Raw genomic sequence first — 21,115 nt, 5'->3', positions numbered from 1 at the left:
TGACCACACACCATGATGACATTACAGACCTCTTAGTCATCTTGGCCTCTAGTTTTGTTTTTTTCCTCTAGCTCTAATATAATACAAGCAGACTTCTCATCTCATCCTGTTAGGTGTTTTCCCTGACACCCAATAGTTTCTGTCAGTCATTGAAGAGGATCCTCTTCCAGGGTGAGTCTGTCTCTTGGGTTAATTCAAAACCAGTTTTAAAACAGCCGCACCCTGAGCTATTACCTGAGTGGATCATCCAGACAAAAGGAGGGGAAGTATTCCAGTCTGGCTTCAATGGCATTTGAACACCAAGATGTCAAATATAAAAAATCACTGGATTTGCCGATTTCAAACACTTTCTGAAGATGAATGGAGAAGTATGCAACATGGCCAGATATAACACATTAATCAGGCAACATTGATTAATATAAAGGGAAATTCACTTAGATTTATGGGCATCGTGGTAATTAATATGTGTATTAGCACTACACTCAAAAATTGAAATAAGACTATTCTTCTCACGGATAACTGTCAATCTTCTGTGCTTCTTCCACAGAGGCAGAACTGCTCTTTTAAACTGACTGCTTTACATGTTATGGGATGTCCACAGTGTAGAATTGTTAATCACAATAATGTTGTTGTTCTTTTTTTTTTTTACAACTTGCACGGTCTCCCTCTTTAGTGGATTACCTCGTAAAACCATGGTTGACAAGTGATCAAGTGATTAACCTATTTTATGACAGCAAATATTTGCCATACTTCAGCACGGCTATCAGTTTACAGCCAGAAAACAAACATCATACCAGGATACTACTCAAGAAAAAAAACCTATATGAAATTATAACTGGCAGTAAACTCACCATTGTACAGTGTGTCCAAAAAGTCAGTGTGTTGAGACCAGAAGAAAAGATTATTCTACACCTTACACTCGCCAAACTGTGTGAGAAGCCAGTGTATTGGGTTTGGTGTGTGTGAGAATGGAAATGTGTGTACCAGTCAACCCTCTAAGACCAGCTGTCTCTGACATGGATGGGACATCTGACTTGCTGCCCCCGACAAGATTTGACAAGGCACTTAAAACTGTGCTGAGGCAGCAAAATCAGCCATTGCCATTACATTGAATCCAAGGTAAATGGATTAAAGATAATCCACGGTTCTCACAAAATTACCCTCACCTCCATGGAGAACATCTGCATTTACAAACCCTCACACTTTGGTTGTGGGCTAACCTCACACTCACTCAGACGCTTCAATACAAATCAGAAACAGACTCACAAACACGTATTTCCATTTGTCGACTTCCCAGCACAGATGGTCTCACACTCCTCTACTCTCCCTTGCAAACAGCTGATCCCATCACTCCCTGCACCCCCTCCCCCCCAATCCCCCGAACACATGCAAACACGCATTTTCACTCTACTTCCATATGCTCTTTCTGCTGCAGTGCTTTCTGTTTTCTGTAATCGCCTTGACACATAAACACACTTTAATGATCAGATCATCAATTAGGGTTGCGTTGTTAATAGAGAGCAAATCATAAACATTCCCTACTTCAATTCCTCCAAATCACAATAATACTAAGCGTTATTTTCATATACCAATATACACATTTTTTATTAAACTCACCCTCAGCCCGGTGGAGCTCCAGAGCCAGCTGCTCCCGCGCCCGGGACTCCTCCGCCAACCTTTCCTGCAGCTCCTCCTGCCGCTGCAGCAGCTCACCCATCTCCTGGTTGTGGCGGAAGGACTCCCGCATCAGCTCAGTCTGGGTCACCCGGGCATGTTCAAGCTGAGAGGGAAGGGAGACAGTGTGAGACAAACAGAGGAGGTTAGAGGGGACACTGATCTCTGAATCAAATCTTTGAAACAATCTGAGTAGTTTGCCTTGAATCTTGTTTGTCAAAGATATCTTTGTCTGTGGAAAGAGCCACTTATGACACTAAACCTTGCATCTGTTAGGTAAGAGCCCGAGGTAAGGTTTTCAAAACAGATATTCATTTTTTTTTTATTTGAGTTCAATTTGATTCATTTAACAGATTTACAGCATCATGGCAAACTGATGGAGCAAGTTAAGTAAGTTATTAATTATAGTTAAATAACTGACTGACCAAGAACACAATTAACTATTGTTGCCACCATTAAGAATATTATAACCAACTATTATAGTGTGGAAGCCATTATATCACTGCGGCTTAAGGTAAAACTTGCACCAGCTACTTAATAAACAGCTTCCCACTGCCGTGCATATTGTAAATGAACTATCTAAAGGCCAATGAGGTTGCACACTACATACACTAAGGATGAGATGGGGGAAGGGCATTGCTTTAGGTCTTATTTATTGTGGTTCATTAGTGTTTCTGTCTATCTTCATCTTTTTATTGTTTTTCCATGCAGTCATTCCAAGACAAACTCCAATATTTGCACACTGGTATGACAAATGGCAAATGAAGGCAACTTGTACATGATTCAATTGTGAAATGAGGTGCAGTCCAAACAGAAACTAAATCTAGGCTGCAACACTGAGATACTGATAACACATTTCCATTATGGCCCTCTCCGGTCAGGTGACAGAAGGCAGATTATTCTGGTAGAACTGCTCTGAAATCGTCATAATGCAATAAATCGCCCACAAGCTCATATACGCATTCACTCTCCAGTTACTTTGGGAGAAGATTTCCATATCACCCTGACCAAAGGTTACACTGTAACATAATGGCAATCAGGAAGTAGAAACGTGACCCTGCCATACAGGAGTCATGCAATCTTTCACCTACTGTTACAGATGAACCAAAGGGAGAGACGCTGAACACCTACGTAGAAGAATGTGTTTTAAATTATACATAATACATAAATAGACCACCTCAACAGCACAACTGACATCTGATCTACAGAACTGTGATGTAGAAAAACAGATCCAAGTCACTCAAAAATCAGTCAATACCCTTTATTCTATTTCGCGAGAGATACTTGTAAGCTAAAAATTGAGCCCCAACACAACAGAACTGTGTTGCCACGTACAAACTTACTGTATAGGGAGGAGTGGGCAGGGAGATTTTGGATATGACCTTAAGAAGGTGACCGTTGGATCTGTGGTTGACGTGCGAGATTTGGGTCTGCACCACCACAGCATTTTTCTCGTTCAAGGTGCTGGAGAGGGGAAAGGGCCGGGGAAGGGGCACACGAGATTCCACCTCGTACACGTCCTGGTCCTCCCCTTCCACCCACATGCTGCTCTGCAAGCTTGAATTCCAGTAGGAACGGTAGGAATCCATGGTAAGGGATGGATCCAGGGAGAACGTCCCAGCTCGTCTCCTTATGGCGGGGTTCCTTTTCCGGAGTCATCAAAAGGGGTTTCCATCTGCCACGGAGTTTGAGGCTGAGCTGATCTAGCCGTCCAACCACAAATCAGAATAAGGTCCAGTGGGGAAAAAAGCAGTGAGCAACGTTGTGGGTAGCTCCAAGCAACAGTTTCTACGTGTTTGCCTTGCACACAGCTAGAGTAAACAACATTAGGAGACAGTGAAATTCACGTCATCTCAATCACATGCTGCCTGGTTGAGGTAGAACAAGTTCCAGGTAAATATTGAGAGAGAAATCATCCGAGCAAACGGAGAGAAGTTCTGTGGCAGGAAAGGCTTCCAAAAAAAAAATGTCATCTTCGGCAGCAGGTGGAAATTTCAGCTGGGATCGGTGGCTTACGGGGCATTCCTGAGCACGGCCGAGGGAGGTAAGTAAACACAAAGGCAATCATTTCTTTTCTCTGTGTCCTCTCTGAAGATCTCTGCCCCGTCTCTCTCTCTCTCGTGGTTTCTGACCTTCTTTTCAAGCGCAACCACTGCCTCTCACTAGAGCTCACACCCCCGCGTCTGCTCCAGCACTCTCACTCCCTCTCGACCCCCCTCTCTCTCTCTCTCTCTCTGGAGGTTCATTAACAATGCTGTGCCGCCGTAGCAACCGTGACCTGCAGGGAAGCCTCCCAGGGGCCCCCCTTAATTGTTTAGTCCAAGCAGCAGTCAACCAAGGGTGAAATGACAGCGGTCGGATCCAAGTCGCTCCCTCACTCCTTTTCACGTCCTCCCAGGTTTGCCGTCAGCCTCTCTCCAAAGCTTGCTCCTTGCTCATACCATGACACTACTCTTACTCATTCTAGCTCCAACTCTCTCCTTTTAAACATCAAACTGCCCTATATTTTACCAATCTCCTCTCTTTTTCCACCCTCTCTCACTTTCCTTACCTCAGGCAGCCTACTGTCATTCTGTTACACTCACTTTGCCTCTGTCAATGCACATGCTTAAAAAGATGAAATCCCAGAGTTCCAGGGGTTTTTTCCCCCCTCAGAAGCCAGGCTCTCTCCTTCACTTCCTGTATTAATCGCATAGAGCAGGATACTGTTCAGAAAAAGTGGGAGGGATGCAGGCGTGGCTTCAACCCTTGGGGCCAGAGGGCCAGGTAGATTTGCAAATAGATGACATACTCCCTCCCTCTTTCCCTCTCTCTCTCTCTCTCTCTCTCTCTCTCTCTCATACACACACGTAACCACACACAACACACACCCTTCTCACGAGAGCTTGTCAAACCGGATTCACGTTCTACATAGACGCAAAAGAAATGATTAAGGCATTCTGACATGCTTCCTTTAGGTCCCTCCTCCTGTCTGGCATGTCAACCTTCAAACTCAGCGAACACCTTTCCCCGGCAAATAATTTACAACACTAGTGCAACAAAGACACTCAACATTCCTGACCGGCTCATTACATCAATCTCTATTCATGCCGCTGCTTTACAGGCAAGACAAGCTGATCCACCGTTGCTCACTAACAAGACTAATGTACACCGGATCGATAGTGACAGGAAAATCATTTCCCTAACCATTAGAAGATTTGTTGATTACAAGTTTATGGCATTGTAATTGTGTGTAGCAGGAAGAGATGTGCTGTGTGGCATGTAATCCCCTCGTAAACAGAATGGATCTTTATTAATTGTCCAGTGACGGCTTAACAATCTTTTGCTAGTAGAGTATGTAAAGTATGTAGAGTATGTCATTGTAAGGTAAGGTAACGTTACACATATGCATGTTTTTCTTCTTTCATTCTGTTAATGCTGCATTTTTAGCACATGTTGGAACTTAATCAGAATTTCCCCGACACAAGGCTTTGACATGCGACACACACTGATATAAAAATGTAATATAAAAATTGATCCAAAATGAATAACAACAAAGAGAAACCATAAATTCTTAGATGCTTCAGGAAAGGGCTAAGTAGGTGCAATATACTGTAAAATAAGGAGGTGAATTACATCCTTAAAAACCCAAAGATATGAGAGAAAGAATAGGATTCAATTGATTTTATAGCAACCAACATGCACTCAGTGATTCAGATAGATGCTGCAACATCACTGACGCTTGGCCTGAAAATTTGTTTATGCTATTTTTAGATAGCCAAGATAAAACCCATTTCAGCGTGAGTAATGCTTGAATCTGAGCCAAAGGGAAGATGTGCTGTGCAGTCAGTTACAGTAACACATTCGATGGCCTGGTTAAAGTAGGACTGCTCTGTCTCTCTGGGCTGACACTGGACACAGGAGGCGCACTACATAGGCAGCCTAAGGGGGCGGCGTTGTGCTACCCAACTGGATTAGGATAGGCTGGTTGGACAGACAAAAGCCCCATGTAAATACAGCTTGTATCTATAGGCAACCACTGGGAATGAGACAGCCCTATTGTGTGTGAATTCTAGACACGCCAACTTTGTTACCAGCCAAATTCTGCAGTCTCATCCCCATTATGCCTCCGTGAACAGACTTGGAAAACTATAGGAGCTTAACAATGTTGTGTGTGGGCGTTTATGTTTAAACAAAGACTACATGTGTCACTAGAGCTTTCCCTTCACTGGTAACTTCTAGGCACAAACAGACTGATGCAGTAACACCATAGGACTGTGCGTGAAGAATATTCAGGCCTTGTTGATAACTCATGCCTCATCCTGCTAGGAGACCACATTACTTGGCAAAGTAAAGGGTAGTCTAAGATCACAGTCCTGCATTCTTCTTTAAATTCCCAGAATCAGAACTGTTTTTGGTGAAAAAGGCATTTGATTATTTTGCCCCCTGGTCTGGAACAATCTCCAGTCGAAGCTCCAGCTTGACCATTTTATTCCCCTAAATCAGTTCATGCAAATTATCCACAGTCTCATGCAAGATGTGTGCTCCTGTTTCTGATTTAAATTGTGATCTTTTTTATTGTACATATTTTACAATTTTTGTATTTGCTTTTTCTACTGCATTGTATGTTTTATTGCGTAACCCCTGCTGCCATTTCTTGGCCAAGTCTCCCTTAGAAAAGAGATTTTGAATCTCAATGGGAAAATAAAGGCTAAATAAAATAAAATAAATAAAAAGTAGTGTACAATTCTGCTGTATCATAACTCCATTAAAGTCCAATTTATGAGTATAGTATGGCTACCTGTTTGCTGATATATAGCAGCATATTTCATTAAACATTTGCCAGTCTTTCTGGTACATTAGTTCTCATAAACCAGAATAGTTAAGTTCGACATCATTAAGAGTTTCTTAGGTAAGCTAGCAGGAAGTAACCTGACTAGCCAGATGGTTTGTTACACAGAACCATCTGGGAAGTCGCCATTGGAAACTGTTTGGAAAAGGGCAGGCACTCTCAAAAAATACTTGGCAGGTGATTGGATGAACCATCTGTCTATCACCGTCTATCACGGGCTAACTTCAACCAATCAGATCAACGAACCATATAAACAAACTCTTGCCAAGCCAGTCGGGAGAAGAGCGAAAACATCTTTTCCATCCAGAAAAGGCTTCAGTGCCGTTCTTTGCTCTTCTTTCAATGAAGAAATACTCTCCAGTTCAGAAATAACTGATGTTACAGCAGCATCTACGCTAGCCTCTTTAGGAGCCGCCATTGTTGTGAACGAACAGTCGCTTCTCGCTGTCGCCACACCTAAACCACGCCCCCAGCTGCCCTCATAGGACGCTGATTGGTCCGCACCGCTGTGGTTCAGCCACAAACGCATAACTTGAAGCCTGGCAAGATGGATTCTCGCGTGATCGTGATCTTGCGAATCTAGCTGCCTCGCAAAGTAAAGCAGGAAGTGCGATACGCAGTAAAAGAAGGAAATGAGAAGAGCGTCAATCAAGCCCCTCAGTTCTGTGAATGCGAATGGGCATGATGAAAGGGACAGTGTGCACATAAATGAGAACTTTAACCACCGACCCCATCTGGTCCCTACCTGGTTGGTGGTCTCGGTGATGGCCATCAGCATCCTCTCCAAAGCCGTCTGGAGGCGGCTGCTGATGCCCATCAGGTGCTCCTCGTTCTCCAGCTGAGTCTCCGCCCCCAGCAGCAGGCTGTCCATCATCTGCTGGGACATCTCCAGGCCCTCGTCAGCCTCCGTCTCCCCGGACCACACACTCGCTTCATCTGTGCCAGTCTCGCTGCCCTGGCCACTTTCTGTGTAGGGACCAGAGGAAGAAATAGCAGAAATGTATTACTCACATATTATACACACACACACACACACACACAATGTTGTTATTGCAATTTCTCCCGATTAAAAGCTAAAGATCACTCAGACATTTTGTGAATAGTAGGCCTATTACAACTTCCAAGAGGAGTTTACAGTTGTTTTTCCTGATTTTAGTTATAGCTTTACCTATAACCCAATAGCTTTAGACAGATAAAACAAGATACTGTGAAAAAAACATGGTGAAATGTTGCTGATGTTTCTGTGGCGATAACCAGAAACATCAAGCTACTCTCAAGCTCACATGAAAATAGTAATTAATTGGCTTTTAAATCTATAGAAACGAAAAGTTTAGACTGTAAAAAATATGCTAAATATGCTGGTCACAATTAGACTCCACCTCTGGCTTATATTCATATGACAGAAGATAAATAACAGAATACAAAGCAATGCTAGAAATATGTTGATGTGGTTAGGTCGTAGGTCAGGGAGCACATCCACTCATGCACCTGTGCCCTTAAGCTACTTTATTTGACCTCATTCTCACTGAACTATCTGGCCATGTAACCTCTAAGTTCACGTTCTCAGAGGACAATTATGATATTAGGTGGCACCGTCTGTAAAACATTACCTTATATTACAGTTTTTATCATATGATATAATTTCCATATTAGGACATGCTGATACAGCAGGACAGAACAGCAGGTCTTTTGAACGGCAGAGGCAGGTCAAGTCATTATGCTGGTAGTATTAAACATGGTTCCTACATATTTTCCGTTTCACAATTTCAGTCTTTTTTCAGTCCTTTGTGTTTTGATATGGTATTCAGTATGATATATTCTGATAGTTGCTCGGCAATATGACTGTCAACTACACCATATCACCGTAAAGCTGAATGTTACTCTTCACAACAACAAACATCACAATATGTGAAATGACAGCAGGTCCTACAGAAAATGAGAAGTCATATGCAACCCAATATGTAAAAACAGCCTCATTGCAGGATATACTGTTTCATAAACTACTGATCTTTGAAATCAGAGCTTTATGATGGTATATTAAGAGTCAAGAATTACTTGTTTACTGTAAATTATAAATCACTGAATATAAAAAAGTGCATTTTGATAGAAAATGGTGATATAAAGTGGGTCTCCTGTAAATTTAAATGAGCCTGGGTTCATGGTGTTTGGTCACATATGTGTATTGTGTATGTGACTTATTCCCACTTTGCCAGTGACATCTGTGCTATGCAACATTAACATAAAGCATAGAACCTCACCAGTGACACCTTTTAGCTCAAAATGAAGGTGTGTATACTTTTGCTAGTTTTTTACTTTTATTTGAATTTCATAACTTTCTAGATTATAATAATTTCTAGAATTTGCTTTTCACTTTGAAAGAATACAACTTTCTTTATAGATCACAGACAAAAAGAATAAATAATAAATAAATAAATGCATTATTATTACATTGTAGCACAACAAAATGCAAGAAGTCAAGGGATTCACAGTCTTTAATCATGAATCATTCAATCATGATCATTGATCACTGTATGTTCAAAAGTACTTGTTCTGGTTGCTGATCTGTGATGGATTGTGTGGAAATTTAACTTTCCAGTGTTTGACACAGAGCACCAATAGTCCATGAATGCTACATCCACTGGAGACAGTAACTGTAATCCTGAAACTTTCTGAACCTGAAATGATTTGCTGCAGTACACCAAGAAAATGTTGAGAGGTGCAAACCTAATTTTCTCTGACAAAGGTCTTTTAGCTGCCCCGAAAACCTCTTCCAAAACTGAAATTTGTAAGGAAAGGAACACAGTATTTGGCACAAACCTTGGCTGGATGTATAAGAACCCCTAAAGTGTGTGGTAGTAAGGCTGGAAAACAGCCAGAGCACTATGCAGTACAAACTAGTACTACTATAGTTCAGTTTAATATATGCAGCTACTGTCTTGGCAAAGTATTAGAAGACCTGTGAATGGTTAATGTGTTAACCTGAGACTGTGCTGTCTTTAGTTACCATAGAGTCACCACTGTCAGTAGTAATGACCCAGTCAGACAAGACCTTCAGGACAACTCCAACCTAAATGGCAAGCTACTTAGAGCGCAGCAATAGTTTTAAAGCCAGATACTGAGGTATTGTGCTCCTTCAAGTGAGTGAATGCATGCATAGTCATATTTTGTAAGTTTAACTGTCTGTTTTGTGATGGAGCTCTGGAAAAGTTTAGCAGCCAGTACATTCAGACACTAGTTTTCTCCTTAATAATGACAAATGATATTTAATTGATCCCATTAATTGAACCGTGATGTGACTTGCCTGCAGTATAAGGTCTGAAGGGCTCTGTGCCACCTCTCTGCCAGGTTGCTCTCTGTGTGGAGGAGTGTGGCGGTGCGGCCTGCTGCCCTCCACTGGAAGCCTGACGCAGACTCTCCATGTGGAGGCCCATCGTCTCCTCCGCCGCCGCTGTGGTCTTCAGGACGTCAACCAGCACCTGACAAAGCCTCTCGTTGGCCTTACGCAAGAGGTTTCTGACAGGAGAGAAGGTAGGAGTTAAGAAATTAGGACTGGTGGTTGGTTATGAGAACTTGTGCGGTGCCATCAATGACTAACACAGTAGAGGAGGAGAGCATCTTATATATCATTCATGCAAGAAATCTTAATTAAAGGGAAGGCTTGAAATGATCACAGTTGTAAAATATTTCACCCTTTAACAAAAATACAGACCTCAAAATGGGAATTTGGCCTAGCTTTGGCTGCAACTGGAAATCAATATTAACCTTTTCCCAATTCTTCTACAGCACGAACACAAACACGTCCGGTTAGTATGAAGGCACAACTAAATCAATAGCTGTACAGATTAAGAATGTCCTTTTAAGAATAGAGCATAATTCAAAGTATGTATGTATAATTCCTGCCTCTACCTTTCAGTGGTGATAATGTCCGGATTAGAGGAGTCCCCTTCATCCTGTAATGACAATTTGCTCCCATCAGCTTTCTTTACTCGCGGCCCCTCTGGGTCCTCCTCTTTCCCAGCTTCTCCCTTCTGTAAAGCCTGGACAGGCAGGAGAGAGAACACAGACAGCAGGCCCGTCATTGGAAAGGCTACAGTTTGTTAAAGATTCCTGAAAACACTAGGCAGCCGAGGGACAGTGTGGCTCTATGCATGACCATTAGTAAGAGTGGATTCAACTAAGGCACAGCAAGGCGCGTAGACACGCTCCCCTTTTACAAGCACACAGACTACAAACACACAAACACACTTCTAACTCCCTTGGAGCTGAGAGAAACACTAGTATCTTTGTGCTGCTATGGCAACAGGTGCACCTGAGTCAAAGGGACTGGTGGAGGAGGCAGCGCCCCCTTTTGGGGAAGAGGCAGAAATGCAGCTCTGCCTCTCCACACAGAAAATCAATTCATTCTCAAAGACACCGCATTGTGTAGAGACTGCAGATGAGTAGAGACTGGCACCGGTTTCAGTCAAAGAATCATTTCTTTAGACCGATAAGACCATACACTGAATGCCACTCTGAAAGCCACTGTTACACTCATCCTGTCTAACAGACAACATACAGTATGTGCTACTGTGCAAAATTCTCTTACACAAATCAAACTTTTATGCTGGATTACGTTAATATTACTTTGTATATCTAATGGATTACAATTTATGTAACAATTGAAGGCTGAATAGAAAGTCTGTTAACATCTTCAGCAACCAAATACATAATCTATGGCTCAACACTATATCTAAAGAAACTGTCAATTTAATAAATGCTTGCATTCAAAGACATGGAACACACATGTACAATGACATGCCACATACAAATATCAAAATAGTTTATTCATGTTAGAATTAGTTAAAATATACTCTTATCAAAGCCTTCCATCCAGGAGGATCTAAGCTGTTTCAGAAACCTCAAGACTCAATCCTGCAATGTCAAGATGTAAAATGTGGAGCTGCTTCATCAATAATGAATAAAAGAATATATACAGAAAATTTGAGTTTCATGCCAAAATAAGGTTTATTCTGTAGTAGTCTTTCAGGAAATCCCACTGGATTCTATCCAAGTCACTTTTACCATCATTCCCAGTTTATTCTCTATGGAGCAGCTCCACATTTTACATCTGTGGTGGCGCCGCTCATATTAATTCTCTGGGTTGTTCTATACCATAAAAATAACATACTGTATATGAATTCTTCAACTGAGTGGTATTCCACTTAATCATATGATTGACAAACTTATTTACCTTAACAGAAAGGATGACTAGCATATATCAGACACGCAGAGTGCAGAGACAATTTTTTTGACATCTTTAAAACTCATTTGAGCCAATTGTAGCTCAAGAACGTTCTTAGCAAGTTGTTTAATGAATTACAATTAGTGAATCACCATTACCAAGAGTGTTTTGGAACGATTCATCACATAAAGAACATTGAACCCGACAGCCTCTGCTATGGCACGGGTAATGCCTAATCATGCAATAAATGGCTAGTGAAAAGCCTAGCTGGCCCTGGGATTAGGTCTTCAAGGCATGAGGAGCGCTTTGGCAAAGAATCCTGGTAACATGAGAAAATTTAAGACTCCTCACTTCTAAAGAGGGAATATATTTAACAGTACACCAGTGCATGCACAAGTAATGAATATGCAAGCTTCTGAATCTTGAATGTTGCTCTTTGGTAACGGATAAACAAATACGCTTCCTTCCAAAATTTTGCCATTGCTGTAAGAGACACACAGCAAAGTATCTGTCTACTGATATTGATTGTGGTTGAGTATGATTATTTAAAGAACTGTGTGAATACATGTCAGCAAGTCCCTTACATCAGTAATAAAAAGCTCAGGTCATAAATGTACTGTATGACGCAAAGCAAGAGAGAGGAAAAGCAGTGTTAGGATGCAGTGTCCTTCTTAAATAGGAGTCTGAGTATCTGTGTGTGTGTGTGTGTGTGTGTGTGTGTGTGTGTCTTGTTTCAGGTGGTCTTGTGCTACTTTTGGGCTGCAATTACCCTTTAAGAAGTCCAACTGACTTTAATGATTGTTGGGCTTGTTGGTTAAAGTATAAGGCCTATATTCTAATTTAAAGAGATCCTGCGGTTGAATATTTTGAAATTAGAGACATAAAAAAGACACATAGGCTGACCTCTCATTCGGGATCTCACTCTACCCATAATGCATTAACGTTGCTGCAAACTACAGAAACATGCTGCTGCAGATTTCTACACAGGAACCCCATGCATAATTGATGTACATTAAATCCAGTGCATGCAAAACACGCATCAGAACACAATGCATCCACAATGGAATTCTGCAGCAGTAATGGATTCTTTCCTTTGAAATGAATGAAACTTAATTGGAGAGTAACGCATTCAACACATTAATGCGATCATGGCATAACAGGCCAGCCAGCTGCACTGACCTGCTCCGGTCCTGCTTCAGTTTTCAGCAGCTGCTCCTTTAACCTGTGGACCTCGGCGGTCCTCTCGCTCAGCTCCCTCTCCAATCTCTCCCTCTCCACTTCATCCAGCCAGAAGCCCGCGGTGGGAGAGGCCCTGGGAGTCCGCTCCTCTCTCTCCCGCTCCTCCACTCCTTCTTCTTCCTCTGACTGGGTCTGCATGGACGAGGTAGTCTGCCAGGCGCGCTTGTTGATACGAGCCAGCACAGTCTGCTGGGCGAACTCCACTGACATCTGAACTATGGCCTGTGGGAAAATTTGGAGCCAAAGATAATGCGCCTTAGGATTCTATTTAACAGAGCACTTACACATCTAAGAGTGCTGATACAATTTTGTTTACAAATCTTTGATGTGCAAGGCTCCCGGCAACAGGCAACAAAGTGAGGCACAGGGTCAAATATCTTTTCAAAAGTTTGCTGGCAGCAAGATATTCTGCTGTGATAAAAGCATTTAAGGAAATCCTTGCTCAGAGTTGCCACAAAAGTTGCTGTGTCACTGACTTGATAACTGGCCCATTCCAGAGTCTTAGTTGTACAGTTATTATTAGAGTGGGATATCAATTCATTGGTTTCCAAGTGGTCTACACAACTAGCAATTAGCAATGGTAAACAAACTAATAATTAGCTTTATTAGTATTAATAAAAATTAATTTGTACTGTATATGATGATGTAACAGAAACAGGCATTATAATAGCAGAGTACATTCCTTTTGCTTAAAAATAAAATAAATTAATCTGTGTTGCCATCGTCCTTTTCGAAGACCTCGTTCAGGTGTGCTACACATTTTTGTGATTTCTTTAATGAGGAGTTTTACTGATTCTGATTTGACAAGTGAATCGAATTTTTAGGAAAATACAATGTGAATACAGCAAAGAAATTACTGTTCTGAGCAATATCAGTCCAGTGGTTACCTACCTTAGCGACCTCCTCCTCCACTTTCTCCCGGTGTTGTTTCTCCTCCAGCACGACTTGCCCCGCTGCCCTGGCGCCCTCGATGGAGCGTCCGGCCCCGTTGATCCCGCCGAGGTCCTGCTCAGCCTTAGTCAGTGCTGCTCTGTCTTCTCTCTCTTCTGGACGCTCCTCTCCTTTCCTCTCCTGCTCCCTCTCTTCCCTCAGTCTCCTCAGCTCGCTGCTGTGCTGCTCCTTGAGAGCGGCCACTTCTTGGACATACTTGTGGTAGAGCGCTTTCCTCAGTGTCTGCAGCTGCACCGTCAGGCCCGAAGACCTGGCAGGCCGGTGCAGCTCCGCATCCGCGCCCACCTCTGATGCTTCCTCCTCACCAAGCTGCTGCTCAGAGAGAACGCAGAAAAGAGGAAGAGAGGGTCAGAGAGGGTCAGAGAGGAAGGGACCACAGGAGAGGGATGGTTGCGTGGATGAGTATGGATTAATGTATCAATGAAGACAAAGGAAAAGGAAAGAAGGAAATGCAAAGAAGGAAACGCTGCAAGATGAGATGAAACTCACAAGTTGCAGATTGGAGTGAGTAAAAATAAGACAGAGCACAAGACAAGAAGTTAAGGAAAAATACAGAGTTCTTAGGAACTGCTCTTAAAATAAACAGTCCCTAAGTGGCTCTACATATAGCTAACCCCACCCACTCTTTGACCAGTGATAAATACACCACTCTGTTCTCTCCACCCCCCGGGGATGATAAAAAGGATAAAGAGATGCCTTGCATCATACTAGCCCCACACTTTTCCACTAATACACTACCAGTCTGTCTGGTACTGAATCCCTGTCTTGTCTGTTTTACCATGATTCAGCCTCTTCAGTTCTCACTCGCTTCATGCCTTCATCACGCTTATTCTCTGCATTTCCAATCCAGACATATCTAAAAGTCTATCAAAAAACTCTGTTCTTCTCTCCTACCTTCCTCTCTGATATCTGAGTGAGGATGCAAGAGCCTTGAGCACACATCAGCTGAGGGAGGCTGGAGTAAGAGAGAGAGAATGACAAAACTACGAGAGGACGGAAGCTGGAGTGGCGGTGATCGAGAGGCGACTTAAATGGAGCGCGGTTCACTCACGCAAGACAGAATCCTCCTTTCATGCCGCCGCCGAGTCTAGAGTAAGCACGCTCGGTTCACCAGTAACACACTGTACTGGAGGGTTATGTAACGTCTTACCCTTATTATAACACGCTCCTTCAGATATAGAGCCATTTCAAACTGTGGCTTCTGGAGCAAAGCCGGGGATTTAGGGCAGGTTTTAGCCTAAAGGCTGCAAGTGCCCCCCTCTCCCTCCCCCTCACTGTCACAGCGTCTTAATATACACATTTCAGCTTGTGGTGGGACGTGATGAGTGTGACATGGCAGATTTAGATAAGGGCAAAAAGTAGCAGCCAAACCTTTAGCTCCTCTCTGTGCTCTTCCACCCTCTCGGAGCCGGACTGTGCAACACTGGACAGGCTGAAAGACAAAACAGGATGTCAAAAATCGTTCTATAACCACATATGAGGTTAAAAAATGTTTCTGTCATATGATCTCCTCTATGTATTATGCTACAGCACAGTTTGCCATGTCTGAAATTTGGTTTTGATATTGAATGACAGTAAATGGCATCTAGAGGTAGGGATATATGTCACATGCAAAGACTTAAAAACATACAAATCTTAAGCAAGTATAAATTAAGAGTATGCACATGATAAATGAGATATCCATACAGAAATTGCTATAGAGAATACCAGCTGAAGAGATGACATATAGCAAAGACACTGCTCTTCAAACTGACACCATTGCATGCATTAATAAGACTGGAGTTATGTTCACTGAAATATTCAAAACAATCTGGATATATGTGATTTGATTCCATGTTTTTATGCCTGGGAATCATTTTTCATAAAAAGGGAATTTGATTCCTCATGTGATATAACAGCGGTCTGTCTTGAACATGGCCATAATCAGACAAAAGAGAATCCAAGGTAAGAGCTTAGTCCACTGAGAACCATAGTGGTGAAAGTACTGTATTTACGAGGTCAGTAGAGTAAACAGTAGAGGGCAGTAGCATCTCAGTGAAATCCGTACACATCGATGAGGTTTGGTTTTGGCAGAGTATAAGAAATAAGTTAATATATGTACAAATAAAGTGTCAGAAATGTGAGTGGTCTCCATATTGTTTCTGTATACAATAAAAAGAATAAAGTTAATAAACTCCCTATATTGCATATTTTCATTTTTGTGTAATTTGTTATGTTGCAAGATAGGATACAAAGTGAGACATGAATAATACACAGGTTCATGCTTGTGGGGACAGCCATGTACTACTTATGCATTGAAGTGAGAAGAAAACCCCTAATATCTTTGCCACTTCAGTGCAGCACTGAAGTTCATTAGAAACCTCATTCAATCCAACGTACTGTGTGGTTCATGAATAAGAGATACCATTCATCTTCTGTCCTATTCAACACTGCAATGCTTCAGTGATTCACTTCCTTCAGGAAGCCATCTGGAATGGTTGAAACCCTATTTTTATAGGTTAGTAGGCTAGCAACAGGAGTCGAATAATGCTTTTAACCTCCTAGTAAATATTTCATTAGTTAAGGCTCTGTTGTCAGTGGAACGGGTATCAGCTAGCTTCCACCTGCTACACAGGTTGTGCAGACCATTAGCATCAAATCGTTTTTAAAAGTTCAAATTCATCTGCACTAGATTATGCGGTGGTTAAGTCTGCTAATACTATTCTTCCAACACATGTACTGCACTGTAAACAAGTGAAGCACTAAAATGCAGCTAGTCAAAGAAATTAAATGGATTCAATTCCGTGAACAAATCCAAGCTACTTGATGTAATGAAATGACATTAATACAATTTCACATTTTATACATCTTGATTGTAAGCATTAATCAAGGGAAATCTAAGCATCACTCGCAATCATGGAGAAAGCGATGGTGACAGCGGAACAGAAATTAAATAATTTAATTGAAGATAGTCTTAACAAAGCAACTGTTCCTATGCAAATCTCAGGAGAGATAGGAGAGAGACAGAACAGAATAGATCTTTATCTGTTTCAAACTAACCTCCACAAGGGGAAAGAAACAACACCATGTTGCTGATCTTGGCATCTGCAGTGAGTGTGTTTTATTTAAATGTAATGTCTGAGTATATTAACCAATTCTAGTCGTTAAAAAGTAACAACGATTTGAGCTCAGTTTGTGATGAGTTCCTCTGATGAAAAGGACAATGCGAGGGAGTTATGCTAACTGAACAGTGGGAGGCTGCATCACTCTGGTGACAATGCTAGTCAAATGCTAAACAGCAACAACTGACTAGACAGCATTTAAGAAGGGGACAAAAAAACGAAGAAGCAATGATGGCATTGTAGTTAAACTGAATTTCTCAGCATACTGGCTGTAACTTTCTGGAATCATTTCATTGTGCCTTTTTATTTTAATTAACACAACTTTGTATACATGTTGGGAACAGTCTCCCAGCACAACATGTCAGCCTGTCTAAGAGATGTTAATTAAAATGTTATGCTACAGAGAGCAAGTTAAGTGAGATATCTTTCACTGAGTCTTTATGGGAAGAAAGGGGAGACATTATTTTGGTCTATTTTAAGCACAAATTTCTCATGAGACGAATTTAAGTCACCTTTTATGGTTCCTGTAGCCCACTGCCCACCTACAATACACTCTAGGTGGCTTCATCATTATCTACATTATGTAAGGAGGGTTTACATATGCATTTGCCCAGGTCTGTGATTATATATACACATGATCATACATACATACATAAAAGAATAAGAGAATGTGTTTTACATGGTTTTAATGGAAAACATCTCTTCCGGAAAAGATTAAACAAACCTGGAAAAAACAATAAAGGATTAACAAATTGTCATCATGTGTTTTTCCAGGGTCATCACCTGAACTGGCTCTGAGTGCCTGTGACCTCCTGCAGACGCTGCTCCAGCATGTAGAGCTCAGTAGCATAGCGCTCCTCAGTCTCTGCAGCCTGCTGCTGGTAGTAGGCTCTCAGATGCTCCATCTCTTGTCTGTGCCTTTCCTCCAGCTGGAGCTGCTTCTCCTGGGCTTCGGCCTTCAGCTTTTGCAGATCCCCGGAAAGGGAGGTGGACGGCCCGCCAGCCGGCTCCTCCGGATCTAGCCAAAACAGAGGTGAAATGTGAAATTCAATATAGTAGTTTACTTGGATAACACTGAGGATTACATTTGGTTAGATGAAACATTAACGTTGCCTGCGAGGAAACTGGGCCATTGCAGTGGCAAAGAATAGGATAATATAGTAAGAATTGAGCAAATAGAGAGTAGTGAAGGTAATACAACAAATAAAATAACATAATGAGGATAATACAACAAATAAATAAAGATACAGCATCTTCTTTCAAAGACTTACAAGTTGCATATGTTAGCAGTTTACAGATCTACATTTTAAAGCATATATGCACGGTGTGCAAAATGTGCTCTGCTGTCTCTCCACATAATTAAATTTACAGAGCAGATGTGCAAGGCTGGATTGCTAGCCTGGTTGGTAAACACTAGAGGAGTAGTGGGCTGAATAGCAGGGCGGTGTTAGCATTTGATTTCTCTCTTTGAAGTCGCCCACAGGTGCTGAGAAGCACTGTGCAACACACACACCAGCATGTGCTCAAAGAGTGCATGTGTGCCATGCCAGTCATCAATCAGGGTTAACCAAAATTCTGTGGAGCAGCAGCAGAAATCTAGAGAATGTTACACTGCAGCTTACTGGTATAGAGTATTAAATTAAGCCTACCAAATAAAGATGTTCAATCAGTTTGCCATGTTATTCCACACCTCTGTATTTTGACCAAATAACATGAGCACGTGATTTATTTGCTTTTAACTTTCCTGACAGGGGAATCAGAGTGTAAATCCAGATTTACCTTTGCATGAGGAGGGGCTTACGCTGACAGCCTGCATACGTAGGTTAGAAATCTCCTTCTCACTGCTACTCTTCAGTTCATCGTACGCCATCTGCATCGCCATCATCTAGGAGACCAACAATTCTGTTTAGAGCTGCAACGATTAATCGATTAATCGATTAGTAGTCAACTATTAAATTAATCGCCAACTATTTTGATAATCGATTAATCGGTTTGAGTAATTCTTTAAGAAAAATAAGTCAAAATTATCTGATTCCAGCTTCTTAAATGTGAATATTTTCGGGTTTCTTTACTCCTCTATTACAGTAAACTGAATATCTTTGGGTTGTGGACAAAACAAGACATTTGAGGACGTCATCTTGGGCTTTGGGAAACACTGATCGACATTTTTCACCATTTTCTGACATTTTATAGAGCAAACAACTAATCGATTAATCAAGAAAATAATCGACAGATTAATCGACAATGAAAATAATCGTTAGTTGCAGCCCTAATTCTGTTGTTGTTGTTGTATTGTAACTTCAGTTAAAATGATTCCTCTCTGTTCCTCAAAGAAACCAACTCTACAGATCTGTAAAACCTCACCTTGCTCCCATCAGCCCTCAGCAGAGCCTGGAGCTGCAACAGCCGGTCATGCTCCTGCTCAATCCTCTCCTTCACCTGGTGAAGATCTCTGTATAGCTCTACAGTGGGAGAAAGCAACACTGTTTTTCTAGCTTAGATGAAATTTTAGTGATCCTCATGGAGAAATTGTGTCATTTTGTCTGAATATTTGGAGATGAGGTTCTGAATATGCAGCGATAGATACTTAGGTAGATGCACTTTGTAGGTACAAAGTGAATTTCTCGCTGACTCAGTGCTGCTTTCACTAGGAATCCCTGGAGTCACTTGGGTTACAATATCTATGATATTTGTTGTATATTATAATTATATTCCTTATGAAAACATATGTTGTAATCACCTCTGGCCTCGAGTAAGACAGAGGTGGAATCACTGGTTTCTTGTCTTTCCACTGAAGGGGCCAGCCGGCCCTCGACATCAGCCTGAGAGACACACTCCAAGAGCTCTTCACCAAAAATCTTTCTAAAAGACTGAAGGAGGAGCAGAAACAAAGTTGAACGTTAAAGTTTGATGAAAAACAAAGCACACTGCTAATATCCATTATTTACAAATCTATTTAAAAATGTTGTGGTAATCTTGGCAATGCACATTAACAAAATTCAGTGAAATCTACAAAGCTTTAGACATTATAACGATAATTATTAGGCTGTAATAATTACCAGTATTAGCTCATTGCATTCTTCTGACACAGCTTGTACCACATGTTGGTATTTGAAGATTTTTGGCTCATCTGAGAAAAATAGGTAGAAGATTATACACAATCAATTGCTGAGTATAAACGTTTTGCATAAACATAGCCGAGTATAAACACAGCTTCACAGCTTCAACATTAAATATAGCCAGCTATAACCACAAAAGCATAAAGATGATGTTGAATACATTAGGTAACCAGAATCCTATTCTTTTTTTCCTTTTTCAGAATAGCAGGTAGTCCAGAAAACATTATGAATGATGGATCAAAAGCAATTCAGAGGGAACTGCTGCCTTGCGACAAATACAGATGCACACAAAGGCTAACCCACCCAACCACACATTTACTCACCTCCGCCACCGTGCTCTTTCAAGTGCCGCAGTTCCAGCTCCAGGGAGTGTGTGCGGGCGTCCGTCTGCTCTTGGAGCAGCTCGAGCTGGGCAGAATGGATCTGAGACAGACTGATGCGCTGAGCCTCCAGCTGGAGCCTGCACTCACCCTAACCACGGGAAGAAGTTATCAACCAATCAACATGGCTGGAATGGACCATGGGGGCACATGCCTTTTCATTTTTTGAGTTAATCTTTCCATGTGTACAATTTGTTGATTTTAAGTTGAACAGTGTTAACCTAAAGATTCCTAAAATGTGCTCCACAAGACAGCATACTAACAAACAGAATGAAACTGGGGGAAAAAAAAAAACAAATGCTAGAATTTTTCTGAGTACAAGATGTAGATCAATTAACGCAAATAACATTATGTAACATGACATATCCATTTGTCTACTCAGAGGAGATTAATGGTTTGATAACATTATTCCCCCAATCCTATTTCCAAGACAGAGCGACGGCACAAGCCATCTGTGTTTTAGCATAACATGAGAGGCCTGCTATAACAGAGACAGAAGGTGCAGTGCAGCTTCTTTCTCTTACTCACAACAATCATTAGCATGAACGTGTTCAGGCTACACAATTATAAAATTGTGATTTTGTTACCTTTGATGTCAG

At 41.6% G+C, this 21,115-nt stretch overlaps 1 protein-coding gene across 1 annotated transcript in view; it reads right to left on the bottom strand.

The window, feature by feature from the left end:
- The window catches only part of LOC139648863 (A-kinase anchor protein 9-like), a 71,867-nt gene that overhangs the window by 26,150 nt on the left and 24,602 nt on the right, over positions 1-21,115 (bottom strand). Inside the window, exons 12-24 of the mRNA XM_071525102.1 lie at positions 20,460-20,607; positions 20,077-20,147; positions 19,758-19,887; positions 19,382-19,479; positions 18,797-18,902; positions 17,801-18,035; positions 15,288-15,348; positions 13,857-14,228; positions 12,906-13,187; positions 10,412-10,542; positions 9,792-10,018; positions 7,251-7,471; positions 1,618-1,780 (exon numbers count right to left, since the gene is read on the bottom strand). Coding sequence (XP_071381203.1) covers positions 1,618-1,780; positions 7,251-7,471; positions 9,792-10,018; positions 10,412-10,542; positions 12,906-13,187; positions 13,857-14,228; positions 15,288-15,348; positions 17,801-18,035; positions 18,797-18,902; positions 19,382-19,479; positions 19,758-19,887; positions 20,077-20,147; positions 20,460-20,607 — 2,245 coding nt within the window. The remainder of the gene's footprint in view (positions 1-1,617; positions 1,781-7,250; positions 7,472-9,791; positions 10,019-10,411; positions 10,543-12,905; positions 13,188-13,856; positions 14,229-15,287; positions 15,349-17,800; positions 18,036-18,796; positions 18,903-19,381; positions 19,480-19,757; positions 19,888-20,076; positions 20,148-20,459; positions 20,608-21,115) is intronic.

Source organism: Centroberyx affinis, unplaced genomic scaffold (genome assembly GCF_046629955.1).
Source record: "Centroberyx affinis isolate AG114_WGS23_722 - 3 ecotype Tasmania unplaced genomic scaffold, CSIRO-AGI_Caff_v1 ptg001267l_1, whole genome shotgun sequence".
Classification (NCBI taxonomy): domain Eukaryota; kingdom Metazoa; phylum Chordata; class Actinopteri; order Beryciformes; family Berycidae; genus Centroberyx; species Centroberyx affinis.
Note: the sequence above shows the minus strand (reverse complement) of the source record. Positions and strands in the feature narration are given on the sequence as shown.